This window comes from Lepidothrix coronata, unplaced genomic scaffold, assembly GCF_001604755.1.
Source record: "Lepidothrix coronata isolate B3197 unplaced genomic scaffold, Lepidothrix_coronata-1.0 Scaffold41, whole genome shotgun sequence".
Taxonomy (NCBI): Eukaryota; Metazoa; Chordata; class Aves; order Passeriformes; family Pipridae; genus Lepidothrix; species Lepidothrix coronata.
In genome coordinates, this window is record NW_016690221.1 from 60,448 (window position 1) to 72,226 (window position 11,779).

The following is an 11,779-nucleotide window of genomic DNA, read 5'->3' on the forward strand; positions in this document are numbered from 1 at the left end:
TGCAGATCCAGGGTGCCTTCAACACCTCAGATCCCCAAAACCGCCTGCAGTGCTGCAAACAAGCCCTGCTTGGCCCTGCAGTGGTTCCACTCCGAGCTGGTGCAGCCTCACCTTAAATATTGTGGCAGTCTTGGACACCACAATATGAGGAAGATCTGAAGCCATTAGAGGGTGTCCAAAGGAGGGCAATGAGGATGGGGAAGGGCCTTGATTTGAAGCCGTGTGAGGACACTGAGGGCACTTGGTGTGTTCAGCTGGGGAAGAGGAGACTGAGGGGAGACCTCACTGCAGTTGCCACTTCCTGGGCAGGGGCAGAGGAGGGGCAGGCCCTGAGCTCTGCTCTGGGGGTACCAGGGACAGCACTCAAGGAATGGCCTGGAGCTGTGTCAGGGCAGGGTCAGGTTGGATCTCAGGAAACAGTTCTTCCCCCAGAGGCTGTTTGGGCACTGCCCAGGCTCCCCAGGCAGTGGGCACAGCATCAAGGCTGCCAGAGCTCAAGGGGTGTCTGGGGCTCTGGGGCACAGGGTGTGATTCTTGGGGATGGTCCTGTGCAGGGCTGGGGGTTGGACTGGATGATCCTTGTGGATCCTTGTGGATCTCTTCCAATTCAGCATTTTCTGTGAAATGCAAACAATCTCTTGACTGATGGAGACTGCGACAGGCACAGAACGCAGCACGACATGAGCTGCCCAGCAGCTCCTGGCCAAAATCTAAAGGACTCATGAAGACAAAGGGTTCCTGCTTGGTTTCTCTCCTTGCCACCTTCTGCCTGTGCCAGCCAGCAGCTCAGCACCTGATGATGCTCCAAGTTTTTTAATCCTGTCTTGGCTCAATTGCAACCTCCGCAGCCTGTTCCCCTCAGCTACCCCCTGGCTCCGTGGTCCTGGGCCCTGCTAACTGAAGGATGTTGCTCTCCTGGCCTGCAGCACCACCCACAAGCTACCCAGACAAAAAAAGGGGCATCCCCAGACTGCCTGTGCCCTGCACAGCGATGGGGTGGCAGCGCCCAGACTGCCTCCAGTGTCACAGGACATTGCACAGGTACAGGTTGGCATCACCCACCAAGGGTCTGGCCAAAAACAAGGCCAAAGTGGGCAAAGCATATGAAGGATGTCTTGAGGGGTAAGTGGTGGCCCAGGGCAGCCATCAGCATCCATCCTCCTCCAGGTGCATCCCAGTGGCCATGATGAGGGAGCAGGTGGAGATAACAGGGGCTGTCCTGGGAAGAGCCAATCCTGGAGGGGAGCTGGGGGGGGGTACGTGGCTCCACGGGGGCAATAAAAGAGGCAGTTGAGGGTGGTGGGGCATGAGAGTGAGTTGTGGTAAGTGCCTTTCCTCCTTGTGGAGTGGGTGGTTGTTTATTCCTTTGTGCCCTGAGATGGGGCTGCTGTTTGGGGCTGTGCTGGGTCTCCCGCTTGGCTGGTGTCAGTGGGTGGGTTGTGCTGCTCTTCTGCTGAGATGGGGGTGGAGAAAGCTCCTCCAAAAGAAGAAGCTTTTTGGGGTGTTGCTGTTCTGCTCTGTTATGGAAACAGAGGAAGGGAGGCTGGAGCAGGGTTAAGGCTATGGGGGAGGGTGTTGGTTTGAGCCAAGTAGTGGCTCATCCTGGCCCCTCTGTGAGCTGGGGAGGTTGTGCAGCTGAGTAACTGGAATAAAGAGCTGCATCCCAGCCTTAGTTGCTGGGACAGGAAAGAGAGAGGCCTGAAAAAAAAAAAACAAAAACAAACACCAAAAACTTCAACTTCTGAGGTGTGAGGGAGCTCTTGGAGGCTGGTCTGAGGTGCAGTTGTTGGCTGTGAGCCTGGAGGGAAGGTGAGGAGGCACCATCTGTGTGTGATCAGTCCCTGAGTGTGTTGATGCACAGCCTGGGTTTAGGGGTCCTGTGATGGTGTCTGAAAACATCTCCATTTCTCCTGGGTGGAAGCCTTGTTTTTTCTGACAGAAGCTGTCTGAAGGCCAGCTCATGTCTTGTCTGTGGCTTTTATTAGGAGGTGCTTAGAAAGGACTTTCACCTGTCCCTATTTAATGTTGCTCACCTGGTAATCTGCACTAGCTGCTGGATTTCCAGGAGAACTCCTTCCTCAGTTGAACTTGGTCACTTTATGCCTCTGCATGTGACTGTGGGTCTTCCTTACTTTGGGGTGCTGATGTAGGAGGCCAGGTTGGGCTGTGTGGTGGGGTGAGAAGCTTGGATGTGGCTGTGTCCTTAAATCAGTCCTTGAGCTGATCTTTCTGGAGGTAAGAGGCTCTGCTAGGCTTGGGCTGTGTGTCAAAGTAAGACTAAAAGGCCCAGGATCAGAGCCAGAGGAAGGTGGTGTTTCTGTAACCACGGGAAGCCTGTGTCTGGCTTCCTCATGGGATTACAGCAGCAGCTGTAATTTTTGTAGCCTGATATTAAGTGGTAGTTTGTGCCTGTATTTAGTTCAGTGGCTCAGCTGCAGTGTGTGAGGATCCTACTGAGCTTGGGGCAGGGGACCTGCAGCATCTCCCTCGGTGGGAGTGTGGCATGGAAATGTGTGGCACAGGCTGCTGGTGGGAGGGGGGGGTCCCAGCCCCCTCTGTGGATGCCAGTGGATGCTGCTGGGCAGTTGTGACCTGACCCTGCTCTGTCCTGAAGCCCAAGAGCAAGTGAAGACGTTCAGCTGGCACCTCTTTCAACCCTGCTGAGATGGAGGTTGGGAAGCAAGAGCAGCGCATGAGGAAGTTCAAGAACAAGGGCAAGGATGCAGCTGTGAGTACCCACCTGCCTGTGCCAGCACCTTTGGGCCACGGCAGAGCCCACTGGGGTTTGCCTGTTCCCCTTTCCAACAGATGGAGACTCTCATGAAGGCCCATGGCTTTCAAATCTACCTGTATGGGGTAGCAAAGGGGGAGCAGGGGGATGGCTCTGCCAGCTGGGATGCTCAGGTGGCTTTTGAGATGCGATGTGGAGCTGGCTGGGCTGCAGGGAGTGTGGTGACACAGGCAGGGGGGACGTGGGTGACTCTGGGCTGGGGAAGGGGGTGGCTCAGCCCCAGCCTGCTGAGCTCTCTGCAGCAGTTATCCCTGCGGAGTGGGGGCTGGTATGGGATGTCAGACCATGGGATCTGTCAGCTTGCTTTAAGCCAGTAGAGGAGATGATGGTTTACCTTTCAAGTTCAGCAAATTTAGTTTTAAAAACCCCCACTGGCTGTCGGTTCATCTAGCAGTTCATGTCCTTGGGAGGCACTGAGGGAGAGGTTTACTCTGTCCCATCCTACATCACTCTCCAGGCCACAGTGAGGAGATGCTGGCTCTCTGCACTCCTCCTGTGGGAAATGTGGGGCAGAAGGTTGCAAAGATGAACTCCCTGGGGAATGGGGTGATGCAGACTGTTGGGATGGTGCCCCTCTCCCCTCTAGGCCCTGCGGATGCAGAGGGTGGAGATGAGCGTTGAGCTGAGGAAGGCCAAGAAGGATGAGCAGATCCTGAAGCGCAGAAATGTGTCCCTTCATGTGAAGGATGAGAATGTCCCTCCAGGACAAAACAGGACACATGAGGTGAGTGCTGGGTCCTCTGCACCTAGGCAGGATCAGTGGAGTAGTTATCATCCCCTACTTAGACCACTACAAGTCCAGCCGGTGTGACCTGGGTTGAGTATCTGGTGCCATTCCTGATTGCCATGCCCAGTGCTGGGGAGTGTTTCAGACTGCCTGGCCTCTGCCTTTGCTATTTTTCATGGAGATGATGTCCTGTTGGCCTCCCTTGATGGCAGGTAGAACAGGCTGGTGCTCTGGCTCCCTGGGAGCTTGCACAGCTCCCGTCTGGCTCCCTGCACAGCGAGGGTAATTACTGAGCTCGAAGGCCCATTATGGTGTGTCAGGGACTCTTTCAGTGCTTGATTATAAGCATTAGTTGCCTTGAAGGCTTTTGTGGATTCTCTGCCTCATCTCGAAACTGTGTTGCATAAAGAATAGACAGTGCTTAGATATGAAGTGGTGACTGACTCGGGTCTAGACAGCTGATTGACTGCAGAGATTAAACCAGAGGGAGTCCCGGCTCCCCGTCTGACTGTGAATCATTCCCTGTGACACAGATTATTGAGCTGTCCTTGGAGGAGATCGTGGAAGGCATCAATGAGAACAACCCCAAACTGCAGCTGCTGGCCACACAGGCCACCAGGTATGTGCCTGGCTGCCTGGGCCACGAGGGAGGTGGCTCATGGAGCTGTAGTGGGTCCTGGAGGCAAAAGGCATTTATTCCTGTTTGAGGAGCTCTCTAGAGAGATGGCAAAGAGGGAAGGAGCCTGGTAACCCAAACTGCTCTGGGGAACCTCAGCTGGGCCTGTTGTGTGCCCTGTGTGCCACGTTTCTCTCTGTCACAGTCTTGGGCAGTGCTTGTAGCATGGACCTGTGGGGTTGAACCCAACTGAGGGGTTTGCTGTGGCTCCTGGTGCTGCCCCCCTTTGCTGTGCCTGTGCTGTGCCAGGGATCACGTTGGATCCTGCAGGAAATCAAGAGCCAAGTTCTTGGGCAGGCCAAGGAATGGAGAGCCTGGCTCTGTAAGGGTCAGTGCTGAGTGGGACTGTCCCCACTGCGCTGGCTGTAGGAAGGATTACAGGGTGTCACCATCACCCAGCTGGCAGCAAGCAGGGATGACTCCTGAGGGTCCAGGAGAGATTACATGTTTGTCTTTAAGCTGGAAAACCAGCTGTTTGAGCTCTGGTCTGTGCAGGGCTGGCTGGTGCTCCTGACCCCAGGAGTGGCAAAGCCAGGCTGGAAGAGAACACATGGCATATATTGTTATCACAGTCTCAAACTCCTGCAAGGTAGGGGGCATGGAATATTATCATGGTCCTGAAAGGATGTGTGAGGTATTGCACTCCAACAGAGACCCTGCTGTTGCTTCAGCATCTTTAGCTGTGTCTTCCCTCTCTATGGCAACCCCTCTGCTGAGGTTTGCTGGAGTGGGGGGCTGAACTGTCATCTCTTGCAGGTGATGCTTCCCCTGCAAGCCACAACCTGGTACCTGTTTATGTGCTGTGGTGGCCCCACACAGGGTTTCTCATGGCAGGCTGCGCTGTGTCCTCTTGCAGGAAAATGCTGTCCAGGCAGAAGGACCCCCCCATCAGTCAGATCATCCAGCTGGGGATCATCCCCAGGATGGTGGAATTCCTGGGCCGTGCTGAAAATGCTACCCTGCAGTTTGAGGCAGCCTGGACACTGACTAACATTGCCTCTGGCACCTCGGAGCATGCCAGGGCCGTGGTGGATGGAGGTGCCATCCCAGCCCTCATCTCCCTCCTGTCCTCCCCACTCATGCACATCAGTGAGCAGGCAGTGTGGGCTCTGGGCAACCTTGCAGGTGAGGAGAGGTGTGGGGGCACGCAGAGGGTCACTGACCAAGCCAGTGCTGGACAGATAAAATATTGTTGCCCCTCACCATAGCCCTCTCTCTCTGCAGCTTTGTGTCCAAGCTGCTGCCCCTATTGACCCCCTTGACCCTTCAGCCCCTTGGTGTGGCCTGGCAGCCCTTGAGATCCTGTGTGGGCTCTGCAAGAGGATTTTGGCCAAAGCCAAGGACAGGACTCCATCCTGCTGGGATGGTTTAACCCCTAATGTGGTCAGCAGGGAGAATAGAATGGGTTGTGTCTGGTTAGTCTGCCACCACCCAGCCCTGCTGGCACTCCAGCCTGCCCAGTAAATCCTTTCCACCTGGAAATGCCTAATGGTGTGTGGCTGGTGGGGGAGCCTGGTCACCCAGCCCTGGCCCTGCAGGTCTGATTGCTGTTTGATGTTGACTGTCTTGTGACTTGGGCAGATGCAATAACCAACCCTTTACCTGTACAGGGGATGGTCCTCTCTACAGAGATCTTCTTATCAATCATGATGTGATTCCTCCCTTGCTGGCTCTGGTGTCACCTGTAACTCCAGTAAATAACCTTCATTTTCTTGCCTTAACAGCTCTTAATCACTTGGGTGATGGGGGAATGATGGTCTGTCATCTGTGTTAAACACAACAACTAACAATTGTATAATTGAATGAGACCCTGCTCTAAACTGCTTTTATGGCCCTGCCTATGCACAAAGCTGGGGATGCCAAGCAGACAAGTCAATGTGATACCTTTCAGTCTTGGCTTTTTTATCCAGCTTTGACTATCTCAGCCCAGGAATAAGATGAAACTGGTGCAAGGCAGACTTGCATATGCATATGGAAGGGCTGAACTTGCCCTTCAAGCTTCCTTCTGCTGCTTTTTGGGTAGCTCTAAACTGCTAGATTGGTGGCTTATCCCTGCCCTTCTGCAGTGGTGCCTGTCCCACTGCTTTCTGTCTCTGGGGGAGAAGGACCTTCACAGGGTGGCATCAGGTGGACTGAGAAGCTCTCAGGGGCAGTGAGGATCTTATACCTCCCTTGTGTTTCAGGTTGGCTTCCTGAGGAACATCACCTGGACACTGTCCAACCTCTGCAGGAACAAGAACCCCTACCCTCCCTTGGATGCAGTGCACAAGATACTGCCTGTCCTCATCTGCCTCATACAGCACGAGGACAAGGAAATCATCACTGACTGCTGCTGGGCTCTCTCCTACCTGACTGACAGCTCCAACGAGCGCATCCAAATCGTGGTGGACACGGGGGTTCTCCCCAGGCTGGTGGAACTCCTGGCCAGCATGAACTTGATGGTTATGGTAGGGAACAATCAGCAATCTCCATGGTCCCTTTAATGTAGAAACATCTGAGGGGAGGGAAGGCACATCTCCTTATTCTGTGGCACCTGTGGTCTGCTGTCCCCTCAGCCTGCAGGGCTGTCAGGCCACTGCTCTGCTCCAGCTTGCTGTGGCTGGAGGCTGGATAGAGACTCCAAAGCTGCTTAGAGCAAACAGGAGGGCGACAGGTCTGTAAATAAGCAGCACTCACCCACAGTGCTCTCCTTGTTTGAGGGATCAAGCACTTAGTGAGGGATCTTGCTGGACTTTCTGACATGTATCCCTTGAGGTAAGGCCTCTCCTCATCTCCTTTAATCCCCGTCTAGACTCCAGCTCTGCGTGCCGTTGGGAATGTGGTCACAGGGACAGACCAGCAGACCCAGGAAGCCATCAATGCCGGTGTCCTGGCTGTCCTGCCCCGTCTCCTGCGGCACTCGAGGCCAGGGATCCAGAAGGAAGCAGCGTGGACACTCAGTAACATTGCAGCGGGGTCTTCCCAGCAGATCCAACAGCTCATCACCTGCAGGTTACTGCCACCCTTGGTGGAGCTGCTCGACAAGGTAAGGGATGGGGAAGTTCTGCTGAGGTTCCTGAGGTCTGTGGTGCCTCACTCGTGAAGGACTCTGCCCCAAGAGCCACCTGAACAGGCTGTTACAGAGCTGTTGGGGTCCTTGGAACAGCCTGGGCATTCAGACTTGTCAGTACACCTGCATGGAAACGTGTCCTGGAGCTGCTCTTGGCAGCTCTGCCAGGTGTCCTCGAAGGACTGGGAAAGGGGGGGGTCAGTCCAAGCTGGAGTACAAGGGAAAGGACTATTCTCACCTCACACTGATCCTGGAGGGATGATAAAGCTTGGGAATGCCTTCCCTGTGCTGCTTTTCCAGGGTGACTTCAAGGCTCAGAAGGAGGGTGTGTGGGTAGTGGCCAACATCACAACTGGAGGAACGGTGGATCAGGTGGTGGAGCTCGTCCGTTCCGGGGTCCTCAAACCTCTGCTCAACCTGCTCTCAGCCAAGGACAGCAAAACTATCCTGATTATCCTGGATACCATTTCAAATCTCTTCCTGGTAAGACCTCTTATCTCTTGAATTGCTTCCCCAGAAGAGCAGCAAGGAGTGAGCCAAGTGCTCACATTGCATGGTTAGAACAGTGGCTGTTGATTTTTGGAGTGAGGGATAATTTTCATGCTGTCTAGCTTGTTCTTGGGTTGTCCAAAGGGCTTGACAAGATTAAAATTCCCTCCTCACCTCCTGCCAGCTGGTTTGGTTGGCAGTCAAGCCACTGCAGTTGTCCCAGCAGGGACTGGTGTTCCATAGGCACCACAGCCATATCCCTGGCATCAGGTAGGGACTGTAAATTCAGGGACTATGATCCTTTTGACTTGTAGATCAGGGTTGTAATTACAGTCAAGACCATCTCAGACCTGTTACTGATGCAATGTTCTATTTTCCTGCTTGGTTTCCTGATGTTACAGGCAGCTGAGAAGCTGGGAGAGACAGAGAAGTTGTGTCTGCTGCTGGAGGAGCTCAATGGTCTGGAGAAAATTGAAGACTTGCAAAACCACGAGAACAACATAGTCTACAGAGCTGCCCTGAACATCATAGAGAAATACTTCTCTGGTGAGGTATGTGACCCTTTGCTGTTTCTCAGCTGAAAATTTGAAGCTGTTATGCACTGGAATGAAGAACAGGATACTGAAATAGGCTTTTGGAGGAGACCTCCACATGGCTGGAGTAGTCCTTGCAGCTTCTTTCAGCTGCTTCTAAAGGTCTGTGAAAGCTCCAAGTTGTTGTGAGTTGCACAACAGACATGGGTGCCTTGATAGCATCTTGCTGCTGGAATTTAAACTGGCATCAGCTGGAGTTACTGCAGTTCCTGATATGAATACCAAATGTGGAGAAGTTTCCTCCTTTGGAGCTGAGCTGGCTTGTCACTATGAATGGAAGCCTCCTACTCTGCTGATAACAGTGCTTAGGTTGCATTTGGATTACTTGACCCTTCTCGTGGTAATGAATCTGTGGAAAAAGAGGCTGGGACGCCAGCTAGGAGCTGCAGGAGTCCAGTGACTGTCACAGATGCCATGCTTGGTCCCAACCTTAGTCTTGCAGATGGGAAAACATCAGGGAAGAGGCTTAAAGGTCTGGCATATCTTGGAGCTGAGGCTCAGCCTGGATGTGATTGCAGCAGGGAGCAAATGCCTGGTTTAGTCCTTTGCCCAGAGCAGGGTCTGTGGGATGTCCCTGTTGAGGGACTGTGGGGGAAGCTCTCCCACACACCAGCACCTTTCTGAGGGGCTGAATGCCAGGGGGAACATCTCTCCTAAGCAGTCCTGGTTTGTTGCTGTTCCACTTAAATTTGAGTGAGTTCTGCCACTGCAGCCACTCTTTTTTTTCTTCTCTTTTGGTGTCTCAGCCCATAGGCTTGGCTGCCTTTGTGTGTGGGATGCAGGGACACTGCAGCTTCAGTGTGCTGTCAGGAACAGGAGCACTTGGGTCTGGTCTCCCAGGGCTCTGTTATTCAGCTGCTGTAAGAAGCTCTCTTTAAAACAAAAATAAAACAATAAGTTGCTGTAAAAAAAGCTTAGGTTTATTCAGATGCAGACCCTATAGCTGATTGATATCACTTTCCTCACAGGAAAACTCAGACCTGGAGCCTCAGACTGGCCAAGATGGGCTGTATGATTTCTCAGTGGAGAAGCAAGACTTCAACTTCTGAAGATTAAAGCATGACACAGCTCTGAGCTGGTGGGTGAAGGTGCTTTGAAAGAGCTCAGACATCCAGTTCATGAGAAGCAGAGATGCTGAGTCTTTTTACTTCTGAAACTTGTCAATAAATTGCACTTCTGGCTTTGTACCTCTTGCCTTTGATTATTTTCTCCCCACTTTTAAGGTGCTGCTGCAAATGACATGGCCTGTTTTTTTCCAGTAGCATCTGAAGGCCTTGCAAAAATGTGTTGGAGCTCCTGGGCATGTTTTCTGGGTGGGAACTGTCCTCTAAGTACATAAAGCTGCTGGAGAGCAGCATCTTGCCACCAAATCCTTGTCCTGAAACTTCTAGGCTTGACTCGGAGTAGCTGAAATAGCTCTGAGAAGGGTTTCACCCTTCTGCAGACACCATCACCTCTAGAAGAGGAGATGCTTTTGGCAGAGAGGGAACTCAGCCAGGGGAAGGTGGGTCACTGTCCTTGCTGTGTGTTGCTTCACTTGCCCATGGAGACATCGGAGTCTGGATGCTGAGTAAATGCTGGTCCTTTGGAAGGAAAGCTGTCAGAGGCAGATGGTGCAGTAGGAACGATTCACTTCTGCTGCAGCTCCCCTAGTGCCATCCACCAGCCTGGAGCCCATTGATCTGGACTGCCCTTTAATTCTGAGGCCCCATATTTCAGGTTTCCATTGCATTCAGTGCCCCTTGTCCTTCCTCTCTCCAAGCCCTCCAGCTGTGGTCTGTGAGCAGAAGCTGAGGATGGAGTTGATGTGGCTCTTGAGTCCAAAGGTTCTGTGCTGTGGGTTCACAACAAGCTGTTGGACACTACTCCATCTCTGCAGTGTTGGTGGACAGGGCTTGAAGCATCTCAAAGGCTTTGCTCAGTGTGAGACGAGGGGGCAGTTTTCCCTCCTGGCTTTGTAGGGTTTGGCTCTTCAAAATGACCCTCGGTGGGCTCAGGGCTTTGCTTCCTCAGCTGCAGTGGGAGGTAAGGTGACAGGCAGCTTAATCTGAAGGGAAAATCTCCTCTTCAGGAAGCTGAGACTCTTCCTCCACCCTGGCCCTGCTCATCAGAGGATTTATGTGTTTCTCCTGCAGGCCACCCAGGGAACAGGGAGTTGGTAGCAAAGTCTGTGCTCTGTGCCCTGGGAGGAGCTGTGCAGCCCCAGCTGTGGGTGCCAGAGCTGAGTATCACTTATTTAATATTAAAATGCCAGGATCTGAAATGCAAAGTGCTTCCTGCATCCAACACTCTGGCCTTAAAAACACTTAAAGCAATGCCCAAATGTGCAACTGAAAAAAGAGCCTGTAAGAAACCCTCTGTGCCTGGGGATTGATGCTGAGGGTGGTGGCTGGGCTGTGTGTGTGCTCTCCTGCTGCTGACAGGGCTGATGTGGCACCTGGGAATGGTCACATTTCACTGGGTAAAACAAATCTGAGGAAGGTGCTTCCTCAGTGTAAGTGGAGACACAGACCGGAGCTGGGGTCTGTGTGACCACCCTGACTTTGGATTGTGTGGAGCATCCCATGTGGCTTTTCCCATGGCTAGGCAGGGCTGTCCCTTGCTGCTGCTCTGATGCCTAAAACCAAGAGAAAAAGAGAAATGGCAGATCTCTTTGACTTCTCTCCTGCATGTGCTGGACATAAACCTGTGACAGATGGTCTTACACAGAGCCCTGGGACCTTCCCACTGCTGTGCCCCTAAGTTAGAACATTGTCCTTGCAGCCCTGGCTGCAAGGAGGAGGAGAGCACATCCCTCTGCTGAAGAGTGTTGGGATGTGCCTGCTGCCTGCCCTGGCAGCTGGAGGACTGGGACCAGACCAGTGCCTGATGGCTCACCAAGGCTGCTGTGGTGTGGGCATGGGACCTGCAGGCAGCTGCTTGCCTGGCTCACTGGAGCTGCCCTGCTCTGGTCCCAGCTCTCCTGCCTGGGGCACAGGCACCAGGAGAGCAGTTTTGGCTTTGGTGCTCTGCTCTGGGGGACTGGAGGCACCTGCTTCTCCCAATAGGATGGGATGGGGCATCCACTGGGAGCAGGGAGGGTGAGATGCTGCTGTGCTGCACCCCCAGTGCTTCCTCAGGGCAGCCCAACCTCGCTCTAGAGACACGTGAAAAAAGGTAATTCTTCTAATTAAAGCCTCCAGTGTCCTGCCCCCAGGGGAGCATTTGGAGTCAGAGAACCATAAAGGCTGGAAAAGACCTCAGAGATTGTCCAGTCCAACCTTCAGCTGAACAACCCCAGCCCACCAAACCCTAAATGTCACACCTACTCATTCTTTGAACGTTGCCAGCGATGGTGACTCCACCACTGCCCTGGGCAGCCTGGGCCAGTGCTTGACCACCCTCTGTGCCACCCTTGAGAGCCCTTATTCAACCCTGTGCCAACCCCAGGCCCCCCACCCCCCCCCCCCCACCC

General features: G+C 53.4%; 1 protein-coding gene across 3 annotated transcripts in view; it reads left to right on the plus strand.

The window, feature by feature from the left end:
- LOC108496680 (importin subunit alpha-5-like) overlaps positions 1–9,512 on the plus strand; it is a 49,478-nt gene extending 39,966 nt beyond the window's left edge. For 2 of the 3 annotated variants that reach the window (XM_017813617.1, XM_017813618.1), the window contains 10 exons: positions 2,615–2,728; positions 3,378–3,515; positions 4,052–4,137; positions 5,051–5,319; positions 5,805–5,887; positions 6,378–6,641; positions 6,986–7,219; positions 7,544–7,726; positions 8,134–8,283; positions 9,294–9,512. In XM_017813617.1, coding sequence (XP_017669106.1) covers positions 2,666–2,728; positions 3,378–3,515; positions 4,052–4,137; positions 5,051–5,319; positions 5,805–5,887; positions 6,378–6,641; positions 6,986–7,219; positions 7,544–7,726; positions 8,134–8,283; positions 9,294–9,374 — 1,551 coding nt within the window. In that variant the 5' untranslated portion in view covers positions 2,615–2,665 and the 3' untranslated portion in view covers positions 9,375–9,512. The remainder of the gene's footprint in view (positions 1–2,614; positions 2,729–3,377; positions 3,516–4,051; positions 4,138–5,050; positions 5,320–5,804; positions 5,888–6,377; positions 6,642–6,985; positions 7,220–7,543; positions 7,727–8,133; positions 8,284–9,293) is intronic. The other variant, XM_017813619.1, reaches the window with a different exon arrangement.
- Positions 9,513–11,779: the final 2,267 nt, after the last annotated feature.